Genomic DNA, 16027 nt, shown 5'->3' on the forward strand with positions numbered 1-16027 from the left:
GGTTTCGGTTTCGGTGTTGTGCGTTTTTGCATATTTAAAATCATTCAAAATTTTCCGAGTATCTCTGCTATCGGGCCCGTGACAGGATCGTCTCAGGAACATAAAATCACCATGACTTTGACATGGCCAAAAAAATCGCCGGAGTTGGCCTTTAAGTAATGTTCAAAAGACAGGACGTGCAAACGCTGACACAAGAGAGAAGTCAAGAGAGTGAACAGTTATTTCTCACGTAGACCGCCACGCGCTCCTGACTGGTAGGTATCGCGTGTTGCCTGGAAATGCACAGATAAGTATTTGTGTCTACCTTCATTTCCGCCGCTCTATGCTTTTTTAATTGTTAGCGGCGCTTGTGGTGTCTTCACTACTCTCTTGTGTCCATGTTTTCACGCCCTATTTTTTTTTAATGGCCCCAATATATCCTGTCAAAATAAGAAAAATGCGGGCAGTTTGCACTAAGTCGCGTAAAGCTTGACAACAGCGAAGCACGGGCCCGTCGCCGCTCGTATTCCCCGTCGACCGATACGTCTAGCTTCGAGATGCGCGGCTTCCTCCTCGCCTGTTTGCGCCTGTTTGTGTTCCCCTTCTGTGTCCCGTTAGTTTGCGCTGCCAATATTTCAGTATGAACCCATACCAACTTACCCGCCTTTCAATACTTCTGCAATTCCTCCTCGAGAGTACGCACTTTCTTCGGACGCTCCATGACTCTCTGGACACGATCGGGCGCAGCCAGGCTACATTATAGATCGGAGGTTGCGCGCGATGTCTCCGACTGTAGGCTGGGCTTAGCTACTGTGTGTGCGCGGCTTGGCCAGGTGGTGCGGTATCTGGTCGCTAGACGACGCGATGCTTGCTTCCTGTTTCTTTCTTTTTTTCTCTCTCTACTTCTTTCTCTCTCTTTCGTTGATGTACTCTCTGTGTACCTTTCTCGTTCTGTATTTCTTTCAATTTCTCTCTTTCTCATTCTTTCTGTGCTACGATTTACTCTCTCTTGCCTCCCGTTTTAGATGCGAAGTATCTTATGGCGGAGTTCAATCCGGTGGTGGTGGTGGTGGTGGTGTGCGGCGTGACCGCCCTTACTGCGCATGCGCATACCGTCTCCCCTTTCCCCCTCTCCACCGTCCCTCTCCCATCCCCCTCTCTCCATTCCCTCTCCCATTTCCTCCTCTCCACTTCCCCTCTCCCCTCCCCCTTTCCACTCTTCCTCTGAAACGCGGGCTAGACATGCCGAAATTCTCTCCTGCGCAACGCCGCGATGAGCACCAGCGCATGCGCGTCCCCTCCTCTCTCTCCTCTCCTACGCTGCCCCCCTCTCGCACGCCTGCCGACTGCGTTCCCCGCTCGCCCTGTGAGAATTAACGGCCAGGCTAAGGGAAGACAAGACGCGCGTAGCGTTCCTCTTCGCGTTCCACGACGCGAGGTCAGTAGCATGCACAAAGAACGCCAACGGAACGCGATCGTGCATGTGCTCCGGCTTCGCATCGCCTCATGGTCCCCTTTAGCTGGAAATGGTGTAATTTTTCCTCCTCTTTTCCCTCCTGCTCACCATCACATCTCTCTTCCTCATTCTCACTTCCCGTGCCCACCCTCTTGCTACGCTATGCTGTACTATAGAAGGCTATGCTATGCTCTGCTCTGCTAGCGCGCCTGATTAGCCTAGTGGTGGTCGCTCGTCTTCAGATCGAGGGTATGCGGGTTCGAATATGGCCTCATGAAGAATTTTTCCCTTTCTCTGTCTTTATACATTTCTTTACGCCTCCTTGTTTGTTCCCCTCTTTCTTTGTTTCTCTCTCTCTCTCTCGGTACTCGTTCTCTCACACATCAGGGCCCCGCCGTTGTGGGATTTGCCCAAGTTCTGTGGCACATACCCGTTCATGATGATGATAGTTTGCAGGCACGGTCAGACACTTTACGCCGAGCTAGGACAGTTTCGCAGTTAGAAATCGAGCGCACTATGCTCTCATGGCGTTTTTCGTTTTCTTGTGACGCACTTAGTGATGTCAGAACAGTCATTTACGTGACATCATTGGGGTACATACTCTCGATTGGTTCATATACAAGAAATGTCACTTGTGAATTGTCTCCCATCCTGCTTTGCCATGCAGCCACCCACCCGTTCTTCCTTGTCTCTCGTCACTATCCTGCGCAATCAAGTGATTTCGCTTCATTTCGTGCGTTTCTGACTGCGCAAGCGGAGATAACAGGGTGTAGCCGACAAGCGCAAAATCCTGATCGGCTCAGTGCTTAGTACTGACACTGTACGCGTGCTTTATAAAGAAACAAGTGGCGATGAGATATCTCCTCTAAGAAGGGTAGTGAGGGCGAGAACGAAACCAATGGAAAAGGCGCGGATTATTTGATTCTTTCAATGGACAAACTCTTTACCGCGGAGGCAATGCAGCTCTCTAGAAAAAAAAGGCGAACTCTCATCCACGGTTTTTCTGCATATTTTATTGCGAGAGCAATTACATGGACACTCTGAACAGGTCTTCACCGTCGCCATCATGTTCCGTATAAAGTACAAATCGATAACGTCGCTCCGCGCATCGTATGTTCAAACAGCAACTAAAAGCTGGCGAGAGCTGGCGCCTAACACGGCTGAAACAGAAATGAAACAAGCTGATCTCCTTCGCAAGAAGGGCGCATGCGATAACATCAAACCGCGTGCGAGGCCTGCGGCCGATTGCTTCTCAACATGAAAGGAAACGGACCGCCCGTCTTTCGCTGGCCCAAAAAGCATGAAGGGACGCCGGGGGAGGGGGAGCAGCAGGGTTGGAACAGCAAGTGTGAACATTTCCTAATAGGGCGCGGTCGGGAGCGCTATCTTGGCAGACATCAGCAAACGCCTCGTATACCCTTCTAATAATATCTGGGGTTTAATGTCCCAAAACCACGATATGATTATGAAAGACGCCGTAGTGGAGGGCTCCGGAAATTTCGACCACCTGGGGTTCTTTAACGTGCACCTAAGTCTAAGTACACGAGCCTCAAACATTTTCGCCTCCATCGAAAATGCAGCCGCCGCGGCGCCGGGATTCGATCCCGCGACCTTCGGGTCAGCAGTCGAGCGCCATAACCACTAGACCACCGTGGTGGGGCTCGTATACTCTTCTACGCGCTGTGATCTCACCACTTCGTGCTGTGACCACTGATACGACCGACTGCACGAAAATCGCTTCTCTCCCGGGAGCGGCCGTATTCCAATACGTCAGCGTTTTAGGGGTTACGCGAGATCGGATAAAAAATGTTAGCTGCTAGCCATAGTTGGTATAACATTACGACATGTTTCTATCACATTCACAGCTTCGCTTTTTCGTTGAAACAGATTTTTTTGAAAATTCGAGGGCCAAACTTCTCTCCCCACCAACTCTCGAATCTACCCCTCCTCCCCCCGCCCCCCGCGCCGCCCCGCCGCCGATCCGATGAACCCTGCGCCGTTCACGCGCCGCCGCCGGAGGTGGAAACACCGGCGCGCCGCCGCCGGTGATTTTGGGACCGGCGCACAGGTCTAATTGGAGGCTGCCGGTGTCAGTGGGAAACAATCGAATTGATGATTTCAACAACCATATGGTTGTTGAAACGTTCCGTATGGCCCTAATGAAACGTTCCGTATGGCTATTCCAATAATTCCGTATGTTTCCGTAAGAATCTTACGAAAACATATGGAAAATATACGGAAAACATGCGGATTCCGTATGGAATTTACGGAATTATTGGAATGGCATACGGAACGTTTCAAGAGGGATATATGCATGGCAACGGCAGATATGTCTTAATCCCGCTCAAGACAACACATCTAGCAGCTACACTTCTCTCCACGGCACTCAAGTTTGTGCATTGGGCCGTGGAGCTGAACAAGTTTGGGGAACAGTCACCATGATACCCTTGCTCCCGAATGGAATACAACCGCGTGGCTACCGAGGTGGTAATACACTCTGATGGATGGTAGTTACTTGGTTTACCAAGTTACACATTTATATATATATATATATTCCAAACGAACTCCTTACGTAATCGATTGCAGATGGTGAATCGAGTCCGACCTTTGACGTACTTCTCCTTTCGAACTAACAGTTATGCCACCTGGCGTTAATAATCCCATTTTACGCGCTCTTATTTCCAACTTTTTTTTTTCTTGAGAAATCATGAAGTGCTTTATGGGCACGCGACCTACAGGCATATGTCGGCAAACACACTCATGAGTCGACTCACTTAAGTTCACTCCGACTCAGACCGATCCGTGAGCCTCAGCCTGAGTGAGTCGGGCTACGAACAAAATTCTGTGGGACTGTGAGGTCGAGTAAGGCCGGCTGTCCATCATTTCGGTGAATCTGTGTGCAAGTGAGTTCGGCTGACTGTAATCCTGGTCCAAGTGGGCCGGGTTGTACAGGGTTTTGGTGTGTGTGTGTCCGAGTGAACCCAACTGAATAGAATTCTGGCGAGCGTGAGTACGAGTGAGTCCTTTGAAGATATAAATTTTGTGGGTGAGGCTGAGTAAGTTCTGTTTTTTTGCCGACCATCAGCGATAGTGTAGCCGAAACTAATCAGTCGCAAACTGTTCATGAGCACTTTTTTGGCACTCATGTGTCCGCGTTATACCGCACCACCAACGTTCAGTAATATTCTACAGGGTGTTTCAGCTAAAAAGCACCAAGTATTAAAAAATTAAGCATAGGCGCACGTGTCTCCAGTTCGCGCAGTATTGTTCTCAGCCATATAGAGCACGTCAGAATATTTTTTTTCCAATCGGCCAAGCTCGGCAATTAACAAAGATTGCTTAACGAACTTTTTAAATAGTAACTCTAGAGAAAAGTTTTCAATACAAAAGTTGTAGCGCTTGTTCAGGAACACAGAATTTTTCAGTCTTTGTTTAGATAACTCCCTTGTTTATTTTTTTAGGCCATTTTTAAAGCGCGCGAATTTAAAAAAAAATCCACGTGACTGCCGCCAAACGCCCAGCGCTTTTAGTGCCCTCAAATATAAGTTAAACGAATTATCAAAGGCTGCTCAGTTTAGTAGAACTTTGGTGTGACTCAGAATAAGAGAGTCCGAAGCAACAAAAAAAAAATATATTTTGTGAGTGAGTCTGAATGAGTTCCATCTATTTTGACCAACTATGCCTACAGGCAGTTGAAGCACTGATTCTTGCAAGTTTTCTAACTTAGTCTAGCCTCGACAGTCGCGCCAACATACAGCTACATGTTAAACGCATCATTGAACATTTAAGCGCAAACACAAGAACAAGTAACGGAGCTACACCAGTGCTCGTATAAAGCAACAGCGCAGTGGCCTAGCTTAGGTTTCAAAAAAGTCATTTGCTATCCGCGTCAGAATGAATGGCATTGCGGCTAGTGACGACTGCGGAAGTGAGGGAACTAACGAACATCTTTTTTGCCATTGCCCTCGCTACAACAACGCAGCGTATCGCTCAGGACCGCGTTGGCCCGTCTATGGGCCTCTTTCGGAGCCGACTATCCTGGAATGCCGTCGTCGCAACAGATGCCCTTCGAGGCGCTGCTAAAGTCTACGTGTTAAGTGGTTCTATTAAAGTGATTTTGGTACTATCAATTCATTTTCCTTTAGCACGGGCGTTTTGCTTATTTTGCGTTTTTTTTTCTTTCCTTGCCTTTTCATCAGTACACATGGTAGCAAACCGGAAGCTCTCCTTCTGGTTAACCTCCCTTCCATTTCCATCTCCTTTCACAGAGCGGATAACCCTGCCGGCGCTGGCGAGGTGCATGAACTGAATATCCAGTATTCGCGAAGACGACAGTCCTGCAATGGCATGTGGTTGCAAGACGGCAAGAGGGATAAAACCGCAGGCTAGACGTGGCGTACAACGCAAAATGAGTACCAGTTACTTAGATGAGCACTGAAAAATATCGGAGGCCTAACATTCAAACGTGCGTCTCTTCATGCTTTCTTAGAGAAAAAAATTTGCAGTGGCTTAGCTCGGCTATGCCAGGATATACGTAGCGTTAGCAAAGGTTCAGCTGATTATTCTTAGCTTTTCAGATTGTCTAGGATTATTAGCATTCTTCTGTTCATTCTTCGTACGCTGAACCGCTAATTGCCAGGCAACTACTTCGGGATCCGATGGGATAAGTTTCTGGGCTCTTCTGCGCCGTTGAGCAGCATTTGCGCTCTCCTTCTCCATGGCGTTACCCACCTGCAAACGCCAGTCAGAGGCGCTATCAAGCGGCTCCGGCACAGTGTCAGACGGCGACAGCACAGCGAAGACGAATGGCTGCGCGCGCGCCGGCGCCAGTGTGTCTGCCATGGCTACGACGTCACTCCTCTCGAATGCGCAGACCCGCAGCAGCGAGTCGCGCGCAGCGGTGGCGGAGAGCGCGTGAGATGCCGGCTCCGGTGAGCCAGCTGTGTGACATCACTGATCCTCGCGCATGCGCAGCACGGCTCATGAGGATCCACGCGAAATCGGCTCCGGCTAGGTAAGTGTAGCTAATGCTACAAAAGTAATCTTTTTGGAAGCTTCCTACTAAAACGTCCCGTAAGTCATTCAAATACTTCCATACCTCTCCACAAGATTGTTACGTATGAAAAATATATGGGAAATTTATGGACCCCATATGGATTCCGTAACGTAATATGAGGAATTATCGAAATGACATATGAACCGTTTCAGTAGGGTTTACAAAAAAAACAAAAACATTAAGGAACTACTTCTTCAACATTAGCCCGTATAAATGACCCCCTTCACTGTAGTTCAATATCTAGAAATTTTAGTAAGGCCTTAATTGATTTCCGGACTAAGATTCTTTTGCGTGGCAGTGGCCTATTTGAATAGGCTATAGTACTCCCGCTCTACGCCTTCCTTTTGTTTATTTTTTTAACGCGTGCCTGCTCTTTCTCCACTTTCCTTTCCATATTTCCCTTTCCCCTTAGTGTAGGGTAGCAAACCGGATGCTAGAATTCTCGTTGACCTACCTCCCTTACAAAAATGGCTAGTAACATTGAGTAGACCACCTAGTAACCATCTATTGACATTGGTGACCGTCTAGTAACATTTGCGATCTAGTAACATTTGTCAATAGACCGTCTAAAGACCTCCTTCTTACTTTTGTATAAAGACTATTTTATGTAGACCGTCTAAAGACCTGCTTCTTACTTTTGTATAAAGACTATTTTATGTAGACCGTCTAAAGACCTGCTTCTTACTTTTGTATAAAGACTATTTTATGTAGACCGTCTAAAGACCTCCTTCTTACTTTTGTATAAAGACTATTTTATGTAGACCGTCTGAAGGCCTGCTTCTTACTTTTGTATAAAGACTATTTTATGTAGACCATCTAAAGACCTCCTTCTTACTTTTGTATAAAGACTATTTTATGTAGACCGTCTAAAGACCTCCTTCTTACTTTTGTATAAAGACTATTTTATGTAGACCGTCTGAAGGCCTCCTTCTTACTGACCTCAAAATTCGCTAATTAAAAAAAGTCGTTGAATGTTAGGCGGATTTTTAATAAAAGATAGGTGTGCCTCAGTGGTATCTATAAGCCCACCGCAAATTTACACGTACGCCATGAACGTTTGTTGCTTAATTACACGGAAAAGAAGTGTCCCATCTGAGCTACATTGGAGGTCAAGATGTGGTGCCTATATATACTCGGTGACCAAAGTTTGGTTGTGAAGAGCGGGTGGCGAGCGGCTGTCAGTGTGAGTGTTGTATTTGCGAATGCTGTGTGCATGTTTGTGTACGTGTGATCGAGTTTGCGTGTTTCGATGCTAATTTAATTAAAGATTCTCCGGCGCATGGTGCGACAGCGGAAAGCTCCCCTATGGATGTAAACAAATACTGCCTTCAGTCCATCCAAAACCTCCGTCCTTAAAGGGGGTAAATTTTTTACTCCCCTGGACGGAGTATATAAAACCCCCATAGGGGCGTGCGCTAGAGGACGAGTCCATTTACTCCCATCTCGGCTTTTTTTTGCTCACAGTGATAGGGTGTCTGTTGAACATTGTTGATAGGGCGTTACTACGAGGTCACCAAACAACCTATGAACATGAGTCTGTTCAAAGTTGGTGGCCAATTGCAGCCAGAGCGTTGATTGATTGTTGGTACAGACGTCTAAAGACAGTTGGTAGACACTCTTTTTATCGTTGGTAGGTTCTAGTAACAATTGTCTTTAGACCGTCAACTTAATGTTACCAAATATTTTTGTAAGGGCTGCCTTTCTTTCATTTTATTATCGCTGTCTCTCTCTAGAAATCTTAGATTCGTCGTTAATTTGTGCGAGTACGTCGCAAGATGCTATCACGCGGAATACATTGCACGTAACTGTGCTGAACAGGCATGCTCTCCCACTACGTGCTGCCCAACGCAATGCAAAATTTCTGTATACAACGCTTACATATATGAGCTATGACAAATAAAGAAGTAGCTGAACAGTCAATTGCACCAATACTTACCAGAGGTTGGTACAAGGGACGGTAGCAGTTTAATTAAAATATTCACTCATCCCGGGCAGAACTTGCGTTTCTCTGTAATGTAATGTTTTGTCATAATTGAGAACGGGAGATGAGCCGCTGAGATTTTCCGTTGCTCTCTTCCAAAATTACTCTAGCGCCCGGGACAGCCAGCGCCACTACACGAAAACCATTTTTCTTTTAAATATCTCATTAAAACAAGCACGTACCAGATGATATAACAAGCACTTTAATCACTTTTTTTTCGCTCATGTTTATTTGCGCAATCTTTATTTTAACAGTACATGCGCAAATATAAAATTCACTGTGCATAGAAAAAAACACATATGTACAGCCGTGGGAGGAACATGTTCAAAACGCTACCCGTGTGACAGCAAGAACATCAACCATGTATGTTGCAGGAAGCTGTGACACATACGTGGAATGGCTCAAGCAAAGGTTACAACGACCACAGACACGACATCCGCGCCGAAAACGGCGCTACTCGTATCAGTCTTAAAGACGCAGTATACATAACAGGTTTCGAAGAAGCGTCCACCTACACGTTTGCCCGTATAACTTGGCACAACATTGGCCCCTGATTCGAGCAACATAATTTGCCAGTAGGCGATTCAACGTCACACAACAGCACCAACCACAGCACGGCTGTCGGGTTTTCTTCCACTGGCGTCGTGCTCGCACGGGCAACGAGAGCGAACGGCTGTCAGGGAGACCGACGTCGGGAACGAGGAAGGCCAGTAAGGTGAAAGCAGACATGCGACACGTGACAAATGTTACGTCGCGACCACACACGCACACACGCCGTGTCGCGTAGATACCTCGTCGCACGGAATACGACAACCCGGCACACACACACACCCACACACACACACACACACACACACACACACACATATAATATATATATAAATATATATAGCCCTTCGTGAGGAACAAACCGCAAGCTTCTGCGCGGCGCGTCTCGACCGAGACGTGCTCTACCTCGCTTCTCATCTTCCTCGGCGAATGTCTCGCCCCGTGTTAAAAGGAATTGTGAACGAGCGGCTGACACACAGGAGAGCCAGCGGGTTGCAGAGCGTCGGCGCCTGTTGCAAGGAGGCAGGGAGGATGTCACCGCACACGTCACGCGTCCTTGATGCCACACGCACTCGATGAAAAATGAACGGCAAGACGGAGCTGTACGACTGCGCGCGGCGGAGATCTTTTGCGGGCGCGGGTGGACGAGGTGAGAGCAAAAGTCAAATCCGCTCTGCGGAAGATCGCGACAGGAGGACCGCGAATGCGCAGCAAAAGAAAAATAAAAGTGTGAAGGATAGATTGCCGAAAGAAGCAGCGAAAATGTCCGTTATATACTATAAGCCGCTGCCTGCGGTGCCATAATGCAGCAGCGTTGAGGACACCGTCGCGCTATCTAAATGTAGCGGGCTTCGCAGCGATTCGTTCAATGACTAAACAAAGCGAGTAAGTCTCGATCGAGTCGAGATTACGGGTGTGATTTCGTTCATCGCGTGGTTCGCGAAACACATCAAATTTCATACAGGTGCATATCTGGCCCACATGCTTCAGGCAAACAAGTGGTATCGTAAAAAAAAAGGAAAAAAAAACTACATTTATCAGCAGCGTCGAGCTTAGCGATGTTTCTCATTCGCGATGCCATTGGAGACAAATTTATATACGTAGCATCACTGCTTCACGATATAGTCAGCCGGAACTGTTGCATACAAAAATAAGTTTCAAAAGCGTTCAGGTGTCTGCCGAACTAGAACGATCGCTCCACAGAGAAAGAAAAAGAGAGAGAGAGTAACAATTTTCATGAGGTTTATCGTCCATAAAATAGGAGCATCTCTTCATGTCATGCACGCATTCGAAAGTCGCTTCAAAAACACGATTTTATTTTTTATGCCTCCCGAACAAAATGCTATGTAATGCTGTTGCACGTCTAGCGATAGGCTCGACGAATGACCGCGAGACCGCGCGGAAGAATAGCGTATATGGCTTCCTTTCACGTGAACCAGCGATCGAGCGACGCCTTCCGGTGCAGCGTTCTGCGTGATAGGCATTCTATAAAATATATATATATATAGCGTTCGGCCTTCTTTTTATAGCGTCCTGGTTTGAAGATAAATTTCGCTGTCACTTCCTTTTGCTACGCTCGCTTCCTTATTTTATTAAAAGCAGAATCGCGCGTGTAGTCATAGCTCTCATGTTTCCTTTATTATGAATAGCAAGGATCATATTCGTTTCTACAGCCAGTCGCGATAGCTTTTCTTTTTTTTTCTCTTCGTTCTCAACACGCTCCGACTGCTACACTTCGTTTCATTAACGACAGAACGTTGCAACGCATGTCGCAGTCGAATGCATCGCGTGGGTTTTTCAATTCATACGCCTTTGTTTTAAACGGGAGAGTCGGGCGTTTGAACGTAGATGCTGCAGTACTTCACTCGACATCAAAGGGCGCCGATGGAGTACGTAGATACGCTGCTGGCGGTGCCGGGCAAGCAGCAGGTTGGCGTGAGCTCTTCATTGGCTGATATGAACAAGACCGAAGCCCCACAACCGAGTTAATGGGAGTTCTACAGGCTTAGTTCATACTCCTAGTGCAGTCTTTTATATAAACAAATCCACTTCGTGCACTTTGATTTAACTTGAAAAGAAATAAAAAAATAGATAAATAATGAATTTCTCAACTCGACGAAAACCTTTTTTCCCGTGACAGAAATTTAATACTCGTCCGCAAAAATGTTTAAGCGCTATAACCAACGTCAAAAAAAAAAAAAAAACACGTCCCTCCAGATTAAACACACGGTTCGCAAGCCTTTGCATACCAATGCGCCCCTTTTTTTTTATAACTCTGAGGGGAAAAAATGAACGCGATTTTCGGTGAATATTGTGCGTGAAAGAGTATCGATATTGCTGTTTCGGAGCTACCTGACAAAATAAAATACTTAAAGACGCCCATCCAAAACAATATTGTTACTGCAGCAACGGCAAGTAATTCTAAAAGCAACCTGCACTCTAGAAAGGTTCGTCAGAAGAGCCACCATCCGGTCATCGCCGCGAGCACGAGACTGCAGGCGCAACAGCCATTAAAAAAAAAAACTATAAAAGGCGGAGCTGTGTAATCCCAGAGCATCTTTATTAAGCAGTTTAACCGTACCACTTTAAGTACCTATCAGATGGGTCCTACGCCGGGAAACTACAACACGCGTGGTGGACCAAAGTTTCAAATTTTTCAAGAAGAGTTGCCCTATTCATGGTAGCGAAGTTCGGACGTCATCGTAGAAGGCACATACATATGCTAGCTGGCAAAAAGAATCGTGCACAGAATGTACCTGCTATCTCTAAGCATCCCTTATGAAATTCGCACGATGGAAAATTAAGAAAATAGGCACGATAATGTAGCACTGCTCTGCGACGTTTGTACCGAGCCAGAATGCGACACTTTGCGAAACACAAACGAATCGCGTCTCATCCTCATATTCTCTCTCTCTCATTCTTTCTCACACCCTCAGGCTGCGTTCACACTAGGGAATCAGCAGGAGAGCGAAAACATGAAAGCGGGCGGAAATCCTTTTCCGCAATGATTTAAGATGTTCACACTAGCTCTGTCGCAGCCGCCATCGCCTTCACCGCTCTACTCTTTGTTAGCAAATGAAGTGAATGCATGCCAGTTTGCCTCTTTTCTGAGTTTCTTTATTCCGCACCGAATTTTAGTTACGTATGCTGAACACGGAGAAGAAATATTTTTGACCCTTTCAAGCTGTTGCTTTCAGGAGATGTACCAGCAGAAGCTACATGAGCGCACACCCCCGGTAGCGGCGGCGGTGGATTTGCTCGGCTGTGCAAAAAGCGAAATATGTTGGGGCAGGTCAACGCACTGCCGCTGGTACCTTGTGTGAAATCGCCGTCTCCTCGGCAACCTTCATCCAAATCAAGCTCTTGAGGAACGCGGCCTCGTAGAGGCTGCGAGTTTTGTCATACAGCATAGGAAGTTTGTGACTGCATTGATGAAAATAACCGCCGACTCTTTGGCCGTCCTTTTGAATTTGCGGCCGGATGTTTACATCACGTGGTTTATATGCCAGTGCAGCCTGTGGTGCGGAGAGGCCTTCAGCTATCGCCGTGACTAAAACATTTCGTCCGAGACCTATCGGGCTCGCCGTCCGGCTTTCCGCTCGCTCAGGCGGCGAAGCGAGCCGATTTCTAGTGAGTTTTGTCACTTTCGCCTGCTTCGAGCTCTAGTGTGAACGGGGCCTCAGTGTTGAAATTTGCGAGCGGTAAGACACTTTGCAATAGACAGCAGTTTTGTTGTTGCGCCTTACTTAGGTCGACCTGACATAAGCGTGACGATATCTCATTCTGATATCACTAGCGCGCGAATGGAAGCGGATGCCATCCTTAGCACAACTATTGCACTCAAAATTGTGCCCAGGGGGCTTTGAGTTGGAACCATTCGCTTATACCACGCCATCAAAATCTGCTAATGCCCACTGCAGTATACTATAACACGGTGCTTCGTGCTTAGTCACCCAATATAGGCGAAATCTTAGGATAAATAATCACACAAAAAAGGAAGGCCCACAGCATATATATATATATACTCAGGTAAACAGCGGCTGAATGTTTAAAAAAAGACGCGCTTTATAAGCATTGCTTAAAAACTCGCGAAGTCAAAGAAGAACGATACCTTGAATGCGCCAATTGTTGATCTCACATCTAAAACTGACAAAATCTACACCTGTGAATTTGCGACGAGATCAACATATGTTGCTGTTTGTTTTTCATAACGCAGCGCAGCACAGAACTTTTTTTTTTTCGGTTTGTATCGGCTCTGGCTAAACTTGGTATCGCAGTTTTATGTCGTAGCCCACATATATTTTTGTAAGGGTAAACCTCGTCAGAGGAAAGGCATATCTTGCTCTCGAAGGCATAGAGAGAGATAGCAAACGGAAGAGAAAGGAACAGCGAAGCCTGGCGCTGGCAGCCTCCAGGATTCGGGTTTCAGGTCCGGTGCGGTGGCGACATGTGCTGGATGATGATGCCCCCTTGCACGCGCTGGTACTACTTGTGCAGCACCAGGCGGCGGCAGTGGGGCAACGGGTGCGACCAGTGGCCATCGCGCGAGCAGCGCAGCTGCGCCGAGCCCAGCAGCCGGAAGCCCGCGTTGCACGCCACCGTCACCAGCTCGCCGATGTCGTAGTGAAACTTGGACGGCACAACGCGCGCGTGCGCCGGCTGACCCGGGAACTCGCAGGCCGGCTTACCTGCACACAGATGACAGGACGCCAGGTATTGCCAGCGTACTTAAACATGCCACGCTGAAAAAAAAAAGAGCTACACTTCGGCAATGAAAGTGAGTTAGCGTGTCGTTTAGCGTAAAGTACACTCCGACCGACCAACGTTCGCTGACAGATCCTCAGCGATAACGCTAGTGAGCATGCGCAAAACACTCATCCTAGCAACACAAGCCAAAGCGCTTGCACGGCTCTACTTCCAAGCAGACAGAGCAGGAAATGACGGGGTGACGTCCTTTTGGCTGCGTCGTTTCTTGCCGCCAAACGGGGCTGCACGTCGCTCGAATTTCCGAAGACCTTTAAACGCACCTAATTAACATGTGAACTTATCGCCCTCACATGGCGCTTCATCGCCTTTACGCCGGCCACACCAACTCCAACGCTCGGCCGTCAGTACTGGGACGGTATGACCGCAGCGGCAGTGTGTACGCACAACATCAACACGCATGCACACCACCGGAACCGTGAACGCGCCCAGAGTGCCCGAAAAATTGCTATCGCACTCAAATCCCAGAGGTTTCTTTAGGAAGTCATTAACAACACAAAGCAGGTTTGCTCTGCTCAGAAGTCTTCACGTATTTTGTTATTTGTTCCATGTAGTAGAGACCCCTTCATGATATACGTTTTTCGTTTTACTGCATCAAACCGATATGCGCTCATTTACGCTGTACTGTCGACCAAAATGTCGTGACCTGCTAGTCGATTTTTTCGTTTTGTTTTCAGCGGAGGCGGGTTAGGGGTGTGGCTGCTTGTAATGCCTGCAGTGCCACTCGTGCAATGGTGGTGGATCATATCTTTGTTTATGTTCGTCCTATGGTGAAGGTGGTGGAGCAGAAAACGAGGAAGTGGCCTGACAAAAATGGGCAGCTGAACTCTTAAATTAAGAAGAAAGCTTATAGAAGATTCGAGGAGTAATAACAATTGTCGTCCGTAAATGCTTTATATTCATTTAGCCTCATTCTGTTTGCAAACGTAAACATTAGAACATGGCAAGCCGGTTTATTTGTTTACATCAAGATACGAGCGTGCAAATTCAGGAATATTGCACTGCTCTCACAGCCACGGAAGCCGCTCGCATGAAAAATTCAAAGAATCGAGTGGCTTGTTTTATAAAAGAACATCGGTGGCACCGCGGAGAGCCAGCACTTTCCCAGATTTGGAAGGTTTTGGTGCTGCAGCCTGCTTCTCCGGTAGCTTCCAAGCGTCGAAGCGCTGCCACGCCGCTGGAACTTCGCGTATATGTGGTAGTTTCCTGGCAGTTTCGTGTATATGTGGCAGTGGCAGAACAGTGCTTTTCTTTTTTTTCCTCACAATGGTTATTTATCTTCCGAAGCGCGCTTTCACTGCGAGCATATTGATTTCCCGCGAAAGCAGCTGGCCGACCTTCGGGTAGAAGAAGCTCCTCTGCCGGATTGAAACAGACGCGACAAGCAGGAGGTGTTGACCAGCCATACGTAACGTCCTACACTTAGAGCGTATGTTTGAAAAAGTCGTGAGAGTTTACGTGTTAATGTTCCTGAGTATCTTAGCACGTTGCTAGTTCTCTCTCACCATTTGGTACTTTCGCACTCTGTCCTCCTGCTCATCTTTCAGGGCCCTTCTTCCTTCCCTTGTGCAGGTTTGGCAACCAGGCTAAACCTGGTTAACCACCCTGCCTTTCTCATATGACATTTCTATCTCTATCTCTTTCTCTCTCTCTCTTACATGATCTGAGAATACCTGCCCAATGTGGTCAACCCTGTTCTTATAGTTACTTCAGTCTCATGGTTCGGATCTGCTGTCACTACCTGTCCTTAACCACTTCCAGTGTCTCGCTAACTATAGCAAAGCGTTGTTCTCTTCCGAGACTGTTGAGCATTACTTTACTTTTCTGCATATTATTGTTCAGACCTACCGTTCGGCTTTCCCTGTCAAATTCAGTAATCATGGCTTGCATTTCGTCCCCTGAGTAACTCAGCAAGGCAATGTCATCAGCTAATCGCAGGTTACTGGGGTACTTTCCATTAACTCTTATCCCTGACTGTTCCGAATCCAGGACTCGGAAAACCTCCCGTAATATAATATTTCTTTGGGGTTTACGTCCCAAAACGGCGATATACTTATGAGGGACGCCGTAGTGGAGGGCTCCGAAAATTTTGACCATCTGGTGGTCTTTAACGTGCACCTAAATCTAAGTACATGGGCATCTAGCATTGCACCTCCACCGAAATGCGGCCGCCGCGGCCATGTTTCGATCTAGCGGCCAGATTTCAATACTGCGACCTTCGGGTTAGCAGTAGAGCACCATA

At 47.3% G+C, this 16027-nt stretch overlaps 1 protein-coding gene across 1 annotated transcript in view; it reads right to left on the reverse strand.

The window, feature by feature from the left end:
* Positions 1–9348: 9348 nt before the first annotated feature.
* The window catches only part of LOC119397217 (locomotion-related protein Hikaru genki), a 57378-nt gene continuing 50699 nt past the window's right edge, over positions 9349–16027 (reverse strand). Inside the window, exon 9 of the mRNA XM_037664656.2 lies at positions 9349–13709. Coding sequence (XP_037520584.1) covers positions 13507–13709 — 203 coding nt within the window. The 3' untranslated portion in view covers positions 9349–13506. The remainder of the gene's footprint in view (positions 13710–16027) is intronic.

The sequence above is a fragment of the Rhipicephalus sanguineus genome, chromosome 1, assembly GCF_013339695.2.
Source record: "Rhipicephalus sanguineus isolate Rsan-2018 chromosome 1, BIME_Rsan_1.4, whole genome shotgun sequence".
Lineage (NCBI taxonomy): Eukaryota > Metazoa > Arthropoda > Arachnida > Ixodida > Ixodidae > Rhipicephalus > Rhipicephalus sanguineus.